Source organism: Trichosurus vulpecula, chromosome 8 (assembly GCF_011100635.1).
Source record: "Trichosurus vulpecula isolate mTriVul1 chromosome 8, mTriVul1.pri, whole genome shotgun sequence".
Lineage (NCBI taxonomy): Eukaryota > Metazoa > Chordata > Mammalia > Diprotodontia > Phalangeridae > Trichosurus > Trichosurus vulpecula.
Window position 1 is genome coordinate 49,902,150 of NC_050580.1, and position 15,095 is coordinate 49,917,244.

At 43.4% G+C, this 15,095-nt stretch overlaps 1 protein-coding gene across 1 annotated transcript in view; it reads left to right on the top strand.

Moving 5' to 3' along the window:
- The window catches only part of PML (PML nuclear body scaffold), a 53,993-nt gene that overhangs the window by 18,059 nt on the left and 20,839 nt on the right, over positions 1-15,095 (top strand). The window contains exons 5-8 of the mRNA XM_036734870.1: positions 5,927-6,507; positions 7,098-7,180; positions 9,766-9,819; positions 10,827-11,076. Of these exons, the coding sequence (XP_036590765.1) occupies positions 5,927-6,507; positions 7,098-7,180; positions 9,766-9,819; positions 10,827-11,076 (968 nt within the window). The remainder of the gene's footprint in view (positions 1-5,926; positions 6,508-7,097; positions 7,181-9,765; positions 9,820-10,826; positions 11,077-15,095) is intronic.

Below are 15,095 nucleotides of genomic sequence, written 5' to 3' on the forward strand. Positions count from 1 at the left end.
GTTCTTGTATGTCAAATCTTCTATCAAGTTTAGGTTTGTTTGTTGTTTGTTTTTTTTAACAAAGCCCTGAAAGTCTGACAGTTCTTTAAATGTCCATTTTTTGCATTCAGAACTATGCTTAGCTTTGCTAGGTATAATCTTTTTGACCAGAAGGCCAGTTCTTTTGCTCTTTGATATATAGTGTTCCAAGACCTTTTAGTCTTTTAGTGTTGCCACTGCTAGGTCTTGTGTGATTCTAATTGGGACATTGCCATATAGAAATTGTTTTATTTTCTTATTGCTTGTATTATTTTCTCCTTTAGCTGGGGGTTTCAGAATTTGACTGTAATATTCCTGTGGGTTTTCCTTGCAGGTTATCTTTCTGGTGGTGATCAGTAGATTTTTTTCTATTTCTACTTTCCCTTCTTGTTCTAATGCTCCAGGACAATTTTCTGTAATTATCTTTTGTATCATTGTATCAAGATTTTTTTTTATCATAGCTTTCAGGTAGTCCGATCATTCTTATGTTTCCTCTTCTTGATCTGTTCTCCAGATCAGTTGTTTTTCTTATGAGATGTTTCACATTCTCTTCTATTTTCTCAGTCTTTATATTTTATTATTTCTTGATCTTTTACCACTTTGCTGGCTTCCCCTTGCCCAATTCTGATTTTCAAGGAGTCATTTTCTTCCTTAAGTTGATAGCGCTTTCTTTTGGGTAACATCAGGGTTCCGGATATTGTTCAAGCCTTTGATATACTCCCCTCTTCTAAATATTTTGTAGATTAACTCTTCTGTGCCACCAAATTGTGTTACCTGCAACATGGATGTTTACTTTTTTCCTGTTTTATTCCAACTTTCCATCTTTGTTTTCTTTAGTGTCATTTGTAATTTTTCAAAGGAAACCAGTTATATTGAAATACAGTTATAAAAATATTTACTAGCAAGTTCAAGGACCCCATGTTAAGAACCTCCGTTCTGTGGTGATATTGGCTCTTTTATCCATTTCCCAATTTATGAGACTTACTTAACAAGATTGCTTAACAAGTGAGGTCCAGTTGGAAGCACCTTATTGTATGCCACATCTGCTCATTTTTATTCTTTTGTTTAATATGATTAATATGATCGATTGATTTTGATCTTTGTGTTAACAAGTCACTGATCTAGCTGTACATAGGCAGCTGACACAGAAACAACTCATCAGTAATTAATCATTTCTGGCAGCTAAGATAAAATTATTTTCTTTTTTATGATGTTATTTGATGCTTGACACATCTAACACCACTCGGTTTCCCAACTCTCTTCTTGAAGAAAATATGCCAGCTATATCAATTCTCGAAACCAATTTGAAATTATGTGAAGTTAGTAACCAAAGTATCCCTCCTCTTTGACTTAGAAATTCCACTATTAGGCATATGGCCCAGGGAAGTCAGTGATTATACACACCACAAATATTTATGGCAGTGCTTTTTGTCGTGGTAAAGAGCTGGAAACAAAGTAGATGCCCACAGGTTAGGGAATGGCTAAACAAATTGTGGTAAGTGAATGCAATATAGTATCACTATGCTTGTAAGAGGTGATAAATATGATACATACAGAGAAACATGGAAAAACTCAAGCGAACTGATACAAAGTAAAGTAAGTCAAACTAGGATAACAGTCTATACAGTGATTCCAATAATGTAATGAAATGAACAACAAAAATAAAACAATAGGATGTGAATGTTGTGACACCATATTGACCCAGCTTGGTCCCAAAGAAGTGGTATGAGAAGGGACTTTTCCTCACTTTGCAGGTGTGGAACATGGCATATAATGTCAAACTTTTTCTAGATGTTCATTGGTTTTAATTAATTGAGTTTTTCCCTCATTAAAAAAAATCTTTGTTATAAGGGATAGATCTCTCGAAGAGATTGGGGTGAAGAATGTATTGGGAAATGTAAGTGATATAAATGCAGAAGATATCAATGAGAATTATTTTTACTTAAAATAATTTTTATTGATTGTTTTGTTTTCCCAGAGCTTACATTTCCACCTGTATTTTACTCCCTTCCCCTCCAGGGAGCCATCTCTTATAACAAATAATTTTAAAAATCAAATAGGAAGAGGAGAAAAAATACATATGAGTACTCAGTATGTTGAAAAAAATCTGGCATATACAATGTTCCACCTCCATAGATTTCCCTCCACCTCTGCAAAAGAGTGGGTTTAAGGTGGCTTCTCATATCTTTTCTTTGGGACCAAGTTTGTCTATAAAATAATATTTACAAAAAAGTATTGTCAGGCTTCTGTACCGTGTCTAATTTTTTGACTACTCTTGTTTCTTTCTCCTAAAGCTTGTTCTCCTGTGTATTTTTTCCACCATCCTCTCTTTTGCCTTTCTTTGCATTAAAGTGGCTGAGTTGTCTACTATAGATTCACTTAATCTGTAGGGTCTTAACAAGTTCTTTATAGAACTTCTCCATGGTCTGCAGTCCTGTGAAATGCTATCTCTTATTGTCCTTGGATGCATGATAGAACCAATTACACCAACTCCTTTATTTGTCTGTCCAAGATGAACCTTCATGAGCCTGCTGACATTTAATGGTGCCTTCTTTTGGTCTCCTTTGTTCATTTATAACAAGTTGCTGAGATGAATATGACCGAACTCCTCCAGGGGTGGTGTGTTCCCTCCTTGGCCACTAAGCAAAGAGCTCATATTTAGATTACCTGCTAGTAAGTCAATATTTCTAGATAGTCTGAAAACTATGTGACCCTTAGCATCCTCTACTCCTTTTTCCACCACTGCCATTGACCAGGGCAGCCAGCCACACAAGGCTAGAAGACCCTTTGTGCTTTTCTTGGTTCATGGGTCACAATGGCTAGAGAATTCATTACTAAACACCCAGCCTGGACTGGTCCCTACAAAACAGACTGGTTTGTCTCTGGGACCATACTCAAAGACTTTCCCACATAGTAGAACCTGCCAGAGCTTGCCCTCCACTGCCAAGAAATCAGGGTCCTCCACACATCTAATGAAGCATCTGAGTAGGACTTGGTGAGTAAAAAATAGACATATAGACAGACAGACAAATTGATAGATACTTAGATACAGATGAAGAAGGATGTAGTAGAGTAATAGATGAGTTAATTGATCAGTAGGTAGGTTGGATAGGTAGACGAGGGATAAGTAGGTAAATATGTAGATAGATGGATGACAGAATAGGTAGAGAGATTATAGATAGATGATAGGTAGATAAAAAAGGTAGGTAAATAAGGGGTGATAGTGGATAGGTTAATGATAGATAAATAGGTAGATGGATGATAGATGGATAGATACAGATAAGTCAGGAGAGAGAGAGAGAGAGAGAGAGAGAGAGAGAGAGAGAGAGAGACATGGGTAGATCATCAATAGGTACATAGGTAGGTAGATGATGGATGGATAAATAGATCAGTAGACATGCATAGGTCAATAAATAGGTTATAGATAGATAAACAGATCCATGATAGATAATATGTGATAATGGATATGTAGATAATAGAAAAGTAGGTAGATAGATGGATGATTGATAGGTAGGTAGATAGATAAGTAGATGATAGGTTGATAGCTGATAGGTGGATGATAGATAAGTAGGTAAGTAGATAGATTATAGATGGATAAGCAGATAATAGAGGGGGGAGCTAGGTGGCACCGTGGATAGAGCTCCTGGAGCTAGGAAGACTCATCTTACTGAGTTCAAATCTGGCCTCAGATACTTACCAGCTGTGTGACCCTGGGCACTTAACCCTATTTGCCTCAGTTTCCTCATCTGTAATATGAGCTGGAGAAGGAAATGGCAAATCTCTCCGGTATCTTTGCCAAGAAAACCCCAAATAGGTGTCACAGAGAATTGAGCATGAGTTAAAACAACTAAGCAACAAGAAAACAAAGATAATAGATGCTAGCTAATAGATAGGAAGATAGATGATAAATCAGTAGATAGGCAGGTAGATAGATGGATGACAGGGAAATAGGTAGGTAGATGTAAGGAGCTCAGATCAGTAGATAGGTAGGTGGATAGATGACAGATATTTGATGAATAAATAGGTTGAAAAAATAAAAATAGATAAGTAGATTGATGGAAAATAAATGGATAAGGATAGGAAGAGGGATAGGGAGACTGATCAAAAGAAAGGCAAAATATGTTGGTAGTTGAGTAAATCAGTGGATAGATAGACTAAAACAAATTAGATTTATTCATCAAGAAAAAATAGATACAACAAATAACAGCATGGAGGACCCCAAAACCTTCTGACTATGAAAATGCCCATGCCCATCTGTTCTTAACTATACTAACCTCACTTTGGCTGTCTCCACTTTAACCTATTCTCTCATCAGTTTTATTCTTTCATACATTCAAGTCTGTCTCCTTGTTTAGGGAGTTCTCTCCTGGCATGCAGATGTGCCCTTTGTGCCTGGTCCATCCTGTGCCTACCCTTAAAACTTTTAATCAGTCAAAATCTGAATATTTCAATATCATTCCTTTTTTTTAGAGGGGGGAAGATAGGGCAAACGGGGATAAGTGACTTGCCCAAGGTCACATAGCTAGTCAGGTGTCAAGTGTCTGAGACCGAATTTGAATAGCTTCCCCTTCAGTACCATTCCTAACATTACCTTGATTTTAACTAAATTATTGAGAATTACATTTTGAATGCGCCCAGTTTGATTCTCTGTTCTCCAGCCAGCCTGCCTTCTGAGCTCTCTGTTGCCTCACTTGAGCAGGCTCCCTCTCGGAGCTAGAGGAGATCTCAGATGATGTGTGGGTTGGCTTCTGTCCGAGCTGGAAATCCCTTCAGTAACCCCCGCATGCCTCTGGTTATCCAGGGAACAGGAATCCACTTTCTCCCATAGAGCCCCATTCCACTTGTGTACTATTCTGATTATGAGAACATTTGTTCCCACATAGAGCCACCCTCCTTCCTTCCCCCCCCCCACCCCAAATTAGAGCAGGCTCCATTCTAGGGCATACTGAAGCATCTCTCCGTTCTTTGTGTCTCTCCTTTGCCTTTTCAAAACGGAGATATCTGATGTGAACCAGGTCAATATCCCCCTTCCCCAGAGCAGATGACTAAGCATATCTCAGCAACTTTTTTGAGGGAGCCATATTTTGGAGGGGAGGTGTTACTCTCTTAAAGAACAGTTGGTTTGTATGATATGCTGTTGTTATGTAGTGTAGTTAACCCTTCACATTTCTTCACATAGGTTAACCATTTTCAGAGTACTTGTATACAATTTCATGACTACTAGACAACAAGTCAGACCTGGGTTCTCTTCCCATTTCTGAGTAGTTCACTATATGACAGTGGGTCCATCATTTACCCCTTTTGAGGGAAGGACATGATCTGTGCCCCTACAACCTAATTCTCAGACCAGGGATCTCTCGCTTTCTTTCCCATTTTTGGGACCATATGTGGCATAGATATCCCTCTATCCAAGTCATTGATTAAATAGTAAAATATCAAACTGCACAGGACCAAGCACAGATCCTTGGGGCACCATGTTAGCCACTCCTAAATTCATGTTGAACCATTGGACCTCAGAAGCAATCAGTTTACATTTATAGAGGGCTTGGGCATTGTAAAGCACTTTAGTTACATTATCTTAATGGGATTCCACCAGAAGCAAACAAAAACCAGCTTCTGAGACCAGATAAGGCATAGATAATTTTGTGCTTCCATTTAGACATGAAGTAATCCCCAAGAATGGAATGAGCTGCTTCAGTAAGTAAGAAGTTCTCTAGAACAGTAAGTCTCCCACTTTTTTGAGATGCTTCTGGTTAGAGGTTGGACTAGGTGACCTGTGGTGTGATAACTTATTAAAGATCATACAGTTAGTGGTACAAAGGGGACCCAAAGCCTTGTCTTTCCAGTTTCAAGTCTAAGGCTCTCAGATTCGAATATGCCACCCTGACTTTTTTTTTCATTTCCATAGCATCTACTGCCGAGGGTGTGCCAAACCCATCTGCTGCACCTGTGCCCTCTTGGACAGCAGCCACAAGGACCAGTATTGCTCCATCAGCTCTGAGATCCAACAGCGGCAAGAGGAACTGGTCAAGATCACCAGGGACCTGAAGACCCAAGAGCAGAGCTTTGGTGAAGCCCATGATAAGATCCAGGCAGCCATCGGCCACCTGGAACAGGTGAAGAAGGAGACCAAAGAGCTGATCCATTCTCGGGTCCAAGTCATGGTGGAGCAGATCCAGGCCGAGGAGAAGGAGCTCCTGGAGACCGTGGAGGGTCAATACCAGAAGAGCCACGAGCAGATGGCGGGGAAGCTTCGGCACCTGAACAGCCTGCTTCAGCGCATCCAGAATGGCGAGCTTTTGGTAGAAAAACTGCAGCATTATGCCTCAGACCAGGAGGTCCTGGAGATGCACACTTTCATCCGGGAAGCTCTGGAAAACCTCAACAAGGAGAAGCCTCTGAACATCCAGGCTGCCATCAAGATGGAAGAATTTGAAGATTGCAAGGCCAAACTCGAGGGTCTGTTTGTACGAGTCACGAAGGAGAAAGGTAAAGATGAGCCAGAACACCCCACATAAATAGGAACAAGGCAGCCTGTAAGCAAAGAACTGGAGGGTGTTTAGCCTGGAAAAAAAGAACACTTGGGAGGGAGAGTGAGGTGTGATAATTGTCCAGGTGTTTGAAGGGCTAGCTTGTGGTAGCAGGATTAGCTCTATCCTACTTGGCCCTAGAACACAGAACAAGGAGCAGTGTATGGAACTTGCAGGGAGGCAGATTTTGGATTCTTATAAGAAAAGAAAAACAAAGAAACAAGCTACAATTAGAGTTGTCCAACTCATAAATGTCAGAATCTGAACTCAAACCCAAACTCACAACACTTTCTGCTAGATAACACTGTCCTAGAGGGAGAAGCAAGCACAGCTGTTAGAGCCCTGCCATTAAGGCCACCCCCCCACCCCCCACCCCCGCCCCAGCCTCCTCAGTGAGAACGCCTCGTTCTGGGAGCCCTGGCCATTTGGTAGCTGGACAAGGTTCCAGGCAGACCCGACCTGTAGGACACCTTACAGTCAGTGACAAAGGTCATGCTCAGGAGCTCTTGGCCTCTTTAGAAGCTTGATCAGATGTCCCTCCTTCCACAGTTTCTGAAGCTGCTAACCTTGAGAAGGAAGACAAGAAGGAGGAACCCATGGAGCCCACCACCATCACCACAGACAGCGATTCGGTGAGATGGTCCTTCAGACCGAGGGTGGGGGTGCGTAAGGGATGGAGACCACCTGTCTTCAAAACGAGAATTTTCCCTTGCAACCCAAATACATTTCTTCCCAAATATTTGCCTCCTGAGGAGGGGAGAGGGAACCAAACACAAGGCTGGCCATACTCTGTAGCATAAAGGAGATGGAAATGAAAACGAAACTTACATATATATCTCAGTTTCTTTTGGTTTCCTCTTTAAGTCAGTTATTTTGAATAGATCATTTTTTATTGGAGAGGCACTATGGCAGAGTAGATGCAGAGTTGGCCTTGGAGGCAGGAAGACCCAGGTTCACATCCTGCCTCATTCACTTACTAGCTATGTGACCCTGGGCAAATAAATCATTTTAGCCAGTTTCTCTACTTTGGTTTCCCTACCTCACCAAGGGGCTAATAATAGCAGCCCTTACCTTACAGTGCTGCTGAGAATCAAATGACATAACATGTAAAGTGTTTTGCAAACCTGTATAAGTACTAGCTGTTATTGAGGTTTGCAAAAGCTGCAGGTGACTTTCTAAGACAGAAGTGATCAGTATGTCAGAAATAAGTGAGTTGGGGCGTGGGGAGGAGAAGAGGCCATAGATTTAGAGCTGTATGAAACCACAGGGGCTTCAGTCTTAGCACAGCTCCTGGAACACAGTAGGTGCTTAATAAATGCTTATTCAGTCAATTGAAGTCACACAGATAGGAAGTAGCAGGGCTCAGATTCAAACCCAGATCTTCTGACTCCAAACAGAGCATTCTTTTATCATTCCATCATTAGCTAAAGCTAGGACTGTCCATGGGAGCACCTATAATTGCACAAAAAATTGGGGTCTCTTAGCTAGGTTTTCCCTGTTTCCAGGGATCAGGAGGAGGGCAAGTAATGTGTCTGTATCTCCAGCATTAAGCTCAGGGTATTACATGTAGTATGTGCTTATTACATATTTATGGATCTGGGATGAAGTGAATTGAAATGATTTGAATTGCATGGAGAGATGCTGACTCAACATTCAGCCTTCAACCTATGAGTCTCTTTCAGGGACCCCTGTGTGCTCAGTCCTTGCTAAATTATGCTGAAGGGGAGACATGAGGAGGAAAGGATGACCCCTGACCTATTGGAGCTTGGCGGTTGGGGATGCAGGGAAAGGGCGGTAGGGGAGTGGGAAGGAGGAGATTGACAAAAGCAAAACAGTGATATTCTGGACAGACTAGACGGAATCAGGTTCTAACCCAAACAGTGCAAACAATTAGAGAACAAAATTCTGTATAATTCATTGTTAGAGATTTTCTATTGCAGCCCTGTTAGAAAACATGGCAGCCCACCTCTTGCTTGCAATGGCCCTTCCCATCCTGTTCCAGCCTTAGCTTGTTTGATTACTATGTGATCTTCTGATTCAGACACTGTCATTCAGTAATTACACCTTCTGGACCATCAGTGTCATACACGCGCGCGCACACACACACCCCCCATACAAGAGGTTTGCAGATGACAGTTTTTTGGGGGGAGTCCTTGTGGGGGGTACCAGAGTAAAGCAGAAAAAACACTAGACCAAAAATCCGAAGGCAAAACCATAACATTAAAATCTCAGAAGCTAAGCCTGGGAGGGATCTTGGATAAATCTGACCTAGAGGGACAAAGATCTCACCCCCTTCCCTCTTCAGGGAGTAGAGCTCAGCTGTCTGATACCCACAGCATGAATTATAGATTCAGAAAATGTTAGTCAGTAAGCATTTATTAAGCTCCTACTATATGCAATACACTGTATTAGGCACTGGGGATATATAGAAAGGTAAATATCAGTCCCTGCCCTCAAGAAGCTCCCAATCTAATGGGGGAGACAACATGCAAAAAACTAAGTACAAACAAACTATAAACAAGAAAAAATGGGAAATTGTCAATGAAGAGAAGGTGCTAGAATTCGGGGGATTAGGAAAGGCTTCCTACAGAAGGGGAGATTTTAGCAGGGACTTGAAGGCAGCTGGGAGGCCAGGAGGCAGGGAGGCAGGGAAGCAGAGCAAGAAGGGGACATGAAGCCCCTAGAGTATAACTCCCTCATTTTATACGTGGGATATGTATATAGCCTTTTTGCCTAGGTCTCCCAGATTGTCAGTGGCAGAACCCAGATTTGAACCTGCCAAATCCAAAACTGCACCATGGGCCAGAGATATGATGACAAAGGAGAGAGATGCTCTGTAATGTGGCCAAAAGGGAATGTGACCCAGTAAATAGAAGCAAGGTGGTGTCTCATAGGGGAGAGAGGAGTGAAATTGGATGAGAAAAGACCCGAGTTCGAATTCTATTGCAGCCCCTTAACCTGCTGTGTGATTAGAGGCAAGTCGTTGGTTTCGCTTCCCAGAGACTCTGTTTTCTCCTCTGTAAGATGGGGATAATAATTGGTACTCTGCTTTCACCACAGGGTTTGAGGAAAGCACTACAGAAATGTTATTTTCTGATTCCCAAGACTATCCATTCTCCATTAGTTCAGCTGCCTCCCTACAAGAATCCAGAGCCCAGGTTAGGGTCTGTGAACACTCTAGACTCCTTTAATACCTATTGTTCTCTTGATTTTGCAGCAAGATGAGAAGTCGCAGAAACAAGGACACATCACAGACAATAACACTGAAGCAGTAAGCCTTCCATAAGAACCTCTTCCGCTCCCAAAACCTGTTTCCCATATTCATCCTTTGCCCCTCAGGTCCTTGAACTGTGTGGTCCACAGCAGGGAACAGTAGCCAGGTTGTGGGACCAGAGAAGAAGGAAGATATTAAGGTTCAGTTAGGACCATGGCTCAGTGGGAAGAGAAAGAGTAAGGCCTGAATATTTCTGGGCAGGGAGATCAGAATGTGATTTTCACCCAGCCAATCATCTGTACCTCTTTTGAAAGCCCCCAGCTCTACCCTGAACCTAATCAGCCCACTGGGAGCTTGGCCAAATTGACAATGTCTTCAGCACGTCCACTAGGGAGAGGAGCACTTAGGTTTTCTGTCCGGGGACCTAGAGCTGCTTGGTGTACTGTAAGCTTAGCCATGGAAGGTCAGCACCTTGTGGGGATAAACCCGTGGCTTCAAATGGGGTTTGGACTGGGCTGTAGGAATTGTCACAGTCACTCGGGCTCCTGTGACCTTCCCTGGAGCTGGGGCAGGGAGGCAGAGAACGTTGATTAAGCACCAAGAACGTGCCCAGCACAGAAGCAGACAGGCGGAGAGAACAATACAACCCTCTCCCTCCCCTTCTCCCTCTCCCTCTCCCTTTCCCTCTCCAGTGGAGAGTAGCTTGTAGCCTCGAGGGACAAGGCTCAACTAGATATAAAACAGAGAAAGGGGGACAGAGGGTGGGATTCAGTGCCTTCTAGTGGTATAGGACTATAGAGGAAGAAGAGGTCCCTGAAGGCTGGGATGGCCAGGGAAGACTTTCTGGAGGCAGCCAGGCATATAAAAATGAGCAGGATTTGAATAGGAGAAAGGAGAGAAAATTGTAGAAAGCCATTCCCAGAACATGGAAAACAAAGTGGGGAAGGCCTCCCCAGGCCAGGCTTCCCATCTCCTCCTCCCTTCCCCATCCCCCCCTCACATCATCCCACTCTTCTCTGGACCCACCCAAGTGACTAGAACATGTCTCTCTCTTCCCCCTCCAGCAGGAGCAACACCCTAGTGCCCAGTCAAGGAAGAGAAAATCAGCCCATGCCAACAAACTAACCCCACGGAAGGTGATCAAGAAGGAGTATGGGGAAAGAGGAAGGCACAAGATTCATAAGGTCTTCAAGCAAGCCCAGGCCAGCACCTCGGGAGCAAATCAGCATGCCAAGATGGCTCTCCCCCACAACCCGGGTTCTGAAACGCGCTCCTCAGCAGAATCCAACAGCAGCACCCGCTACGAGGAACTAGGTAGGTAAGGTGGGATGGGAGGGAGGAGAAAGGAGGAGGGGATCAGATCATGTGGCTAATACTCTCTCTTACAATGTCTGAGGGCCCTTTCTGAGTCCAGGGACCTCAGTCATCAAGCAATAACAATAATAATACATTAATGGAGCACTTTGAGGTTTACCAAATACTTCTCTCACAACTACACTATGAAGTGGGCATGGGGCAGACTTGGGAGTCAGGAAGACCTGAGTTCAAGTCTTGCCTGCCTCAGGTTCATAATAGCTATGTGACCTTGGGCAAGTTACTTAATTTCTTCCAGCCTCGGTGTCCTCATCTATAAAATGGGGTGATAATAGCATGTATACCTCACAGAGTTGTTGTGGGGATGGAATGACAGGGTATTAAAAGTGGTTCATGAACCTCAACATAAATCTTAGCTATCATAATCAGCATTAGTATCATTATTAATTTTTATATGTTTACATTTACATTATATTGTATTGTTACAGCTGAGGAAACTGAGTCAAAGAAGGGTTATGTAATTAGCTCAAGGTCTCAAAGCTGATCAGTGTCAGAATCCAAACTGAAACCCAGGTTTCCTGACTCTTAAGTTCAATGCTTTCTCCTTTCCAGCCTGTTTTTTCAGGTGCTAGGCCACCTTGCTCTCTTCCATTGGGAGCTCCCAGGCTATTTGGATGATAAGGGTCATAGATGTAAAGTGAAGACCACCACCAGCCGATCCATGGGCAGAGGCTGACGTGTGGTTCCAAGAGGAAGATGAGAGGGAGAGTGTACAAAAGCTCAGGAAGCCCAAACCAGGCCTGGTGGTCCACCCTGGTAGGCCCTACTGCTTGGGAGGTTAGTGGATCACTTGTCTGGAGGTTCTGAGCTTTAGGAGGTCCTCATGTTTGGTACCTCACTGAGTTTCACAGTCCCCGGGAGCTGCCTGAGAAGGGTGAACTGACCTAGGTCGCAAAGACAAGCAGTCAAAAGTTCCGTTCTCACCAGTACGGATTTGGCCTGGTAGTGGCTGCTGTACTTCCAGGTTGGGAGAGATAGGGAGACCCAGTCTCCGAAAAGGAAAGCCCCACCCTGCTCCCACTCCTCAAGGCAATAGACAGTATCTCAGGCATGCCTTCTAAGGGGGTCCTCCTCAATGGAATGGAATGGAAGTCTTTGATAAGCACCAGATGTTCAGCCTTTGCTTCTGTCCCCCAAGGGTTCAAGGCCATTTCAAGCCTCGAGGACATCCTCCCCATCCTCTCATCCAACTCCTCAGATTCAAGCATGGACAGCTTCATCCCCTCAAGCCAAGAATCTGGAGGACAAACGACACCATCACAGTATGGATATTAGAAGGTCTCCTACCCAAGCTCCCTACCAGGTGGTCTCGTAGGGCCAGAGAGGGATATGGAGTCTATCTTAGCCCACATCTGGAGATATTGATCTTCCTCAGAGAGCCCTCCTATGTGTGGAGACTTCTGTTCTCCCCTTTCTGGGTCTGGGTCCTTCTCTACCCTCCTCTCCAGCCTCTGAGAAAATATCATTTGTTTACACTCCTTTTCCTATACCCTGGTCCTTTCACTCATCTCAGGCAGCCTTGTCCTTCAGACCAAAGCATGGAAAGGTTGAGATGGCGAGACAAATTATAAGGTTATTGCAATAAACCAAATGAGGTCTAATAAGAACCTTAAATAAAAGCAAGAATGAAATGGGGAAAAAATGGATCGAAGAGACCAGTGGAAGTCAAAAGGCTAGGATTCCATGGTCTATCATCCCCGAGGCATGAGGAATAGGGAGGAGTCGGATAACCTGAAGGCTTCAAGCTTGGTTGCCTGGTTCATGGCAGTCCCACTGACAGAAATCCCAGACTCCTAGCATCAGATCGCTCAAAACTCTTCAGCACACTCATCCTGTGTTTCTGGTGATCTTTGCTCTCTAGCCTACCCTGGGGATGCTGGGATCCCCTGGCTCCCTATACTGTTCAGCTTGAGTGGGAGCAGAACAATATAGCCATTGTAATATTGGTATGTAATATTTGCAAATACAAGCCTTCTTTGAACACGGTGACATTCTGACCTGCTAAGAAGACATCTCAGATGTCACATAAGACCAAGGCAGGGGAGCAGGGATGGAAGAGAGAGAGAGAGCAAGAAGTGGCTTTTCTTTACAAGGCTCCAGTAATAATTGGGCCTCCCTGCTATTGCTGCACGCCAGGCCCCTTGGCTGGATCTGACCATGGCTTTTATCATTATTTACTCTTCTGATTTGGGGACATCCCACTCAGGAGCTTTGGAGCAGCACAAGCCACAGCCTCCGACTGACACTGCTCCTCCCATCCTCAATCTGGCTCTAGTGAGGGGCATCTCACTCCTTCCTGAGGCAACCCAACCCATGGTTGGACTGCTGTAATTGTTAGGAGGTCTTTCTTGATGTCTGGCTTGATCCATGATATCCCAGGCTTCTTAGGTAGTGCACCAGACAGTACGCTAAACATGGAGTCAGGAAGACCTTAGCTGAAATCTTGCAGCAGAGGCTTACAGTCTATGTGATCCTGAACAATGCATTTAACCTCTTTCCTCCTCAGCTTCCTCATCTGCAAAATGGAGCTGATAATAGCCCCTACCTCACAGGGTTGTTGTGAGGATCCAGTGAGATAGCGTATGCCAAATACTTTGCTAGCCTTAAGGCTCTCTAGAAATTCGAGCCCTTATTACTTAGTTTTTCTGCAGACCTCCTTGTGCATTAGGAACCAGTCAGGCCATTTGAGGCAGTCTGGAGCATCCCAAGGAAATGCTCCTTCCAAGGTGCTGGGCACTCCCTGTGTCCTCTTTCTTTTTCTTCCCAATGATGGTGCATCATAATTCCTGCCACAGTGACAACTAGGGTAACACCAATGAATCACCAAACATTAACCGAGGGCCTCCTCTTGGTTAGATGTTGGGAGGGAGTTTTGAAGTCTAAGACCCGGGCACCACCTTCAATGTCCAATGCCCAATCAAGATTCAAAATCAGAAAACAGCCACTGGGCACCCAACCTGTTAGGTCTCAGGAACTGTGTGGGATGCCAAGATTAAGACCAAGTGATTCTTTCCCTCAGGAAGTTTCCTGTCTAGTAAGAGAGAGAACAGATACATCCAAAAAAAATGGCCTTAATCTAAAGTAGGATGTGATAAGTGAAAGGAAAAAGATTAATAATAAATGCCTTGTGTGCTTTGTTCTGTATTGCCTTGCTAATCTTTTGTCTGCTATCATTATTAGGATAAGAAATGAATGTGTGATTTATAGTAAGAACATAGTCCCAGGTGAAAAACCTGTGTGTAACCAAACTATGATGTAGTCCCAGGGAAACTCCTGTGTTAATGAACCTTAGAAGTGTAATGAAATCATTACAAAGTATGTACCTTAAGTATTTGACCATAATAATCATACCTATATATTAATTTTTATATTAAAATGTAGGTGTTTGCCCTGTGCTTCTGATGAAAAAGCACCCTGGTTTTCTCAAGAGCCTGCTTGAGTAGAAGAAAATTTATTTGCATAATAGCAAGCTTTTTTTTCACCATACATGAATCAAGAAAACTATAAATAACTGCGGATTTTGTATCTCGGGATCTCAGACCATACTGACCGTAGACTGTAGACCCCACCTTTGTTTTTCTTAATAAAAGTTGGTTTCTTTGCCCAGAAAGGCTTCCCAGTCTCTTTTTTAATTCTTAATTTAAGATTGGCACCTGCAGACAGGATGGATGAAACGAAGGATTGGACTCCAGTTCCTAGGAACCTCAGGTGAATGTTCCAGGGACTACAAACCTGGTTCCTTCCCTGGGGGACTCTGGACCTGGACTCCTCTCCCCACCTGATCCTCTTTCTCTCTGGGCTCAGGTAAGCCTCTGACCTTAGGAGGTTCCTGTTTTTCTTTTCCATTTCTCTTGCTAAATTTTTCATCTTAATCTCTCTCTGGTTTCCACTTAAAGAGAAAGTTAAAAGTATGTGGAGAAAGATTTTGCAGCGTCCAAAACCAGGCAACTGTAACTAAT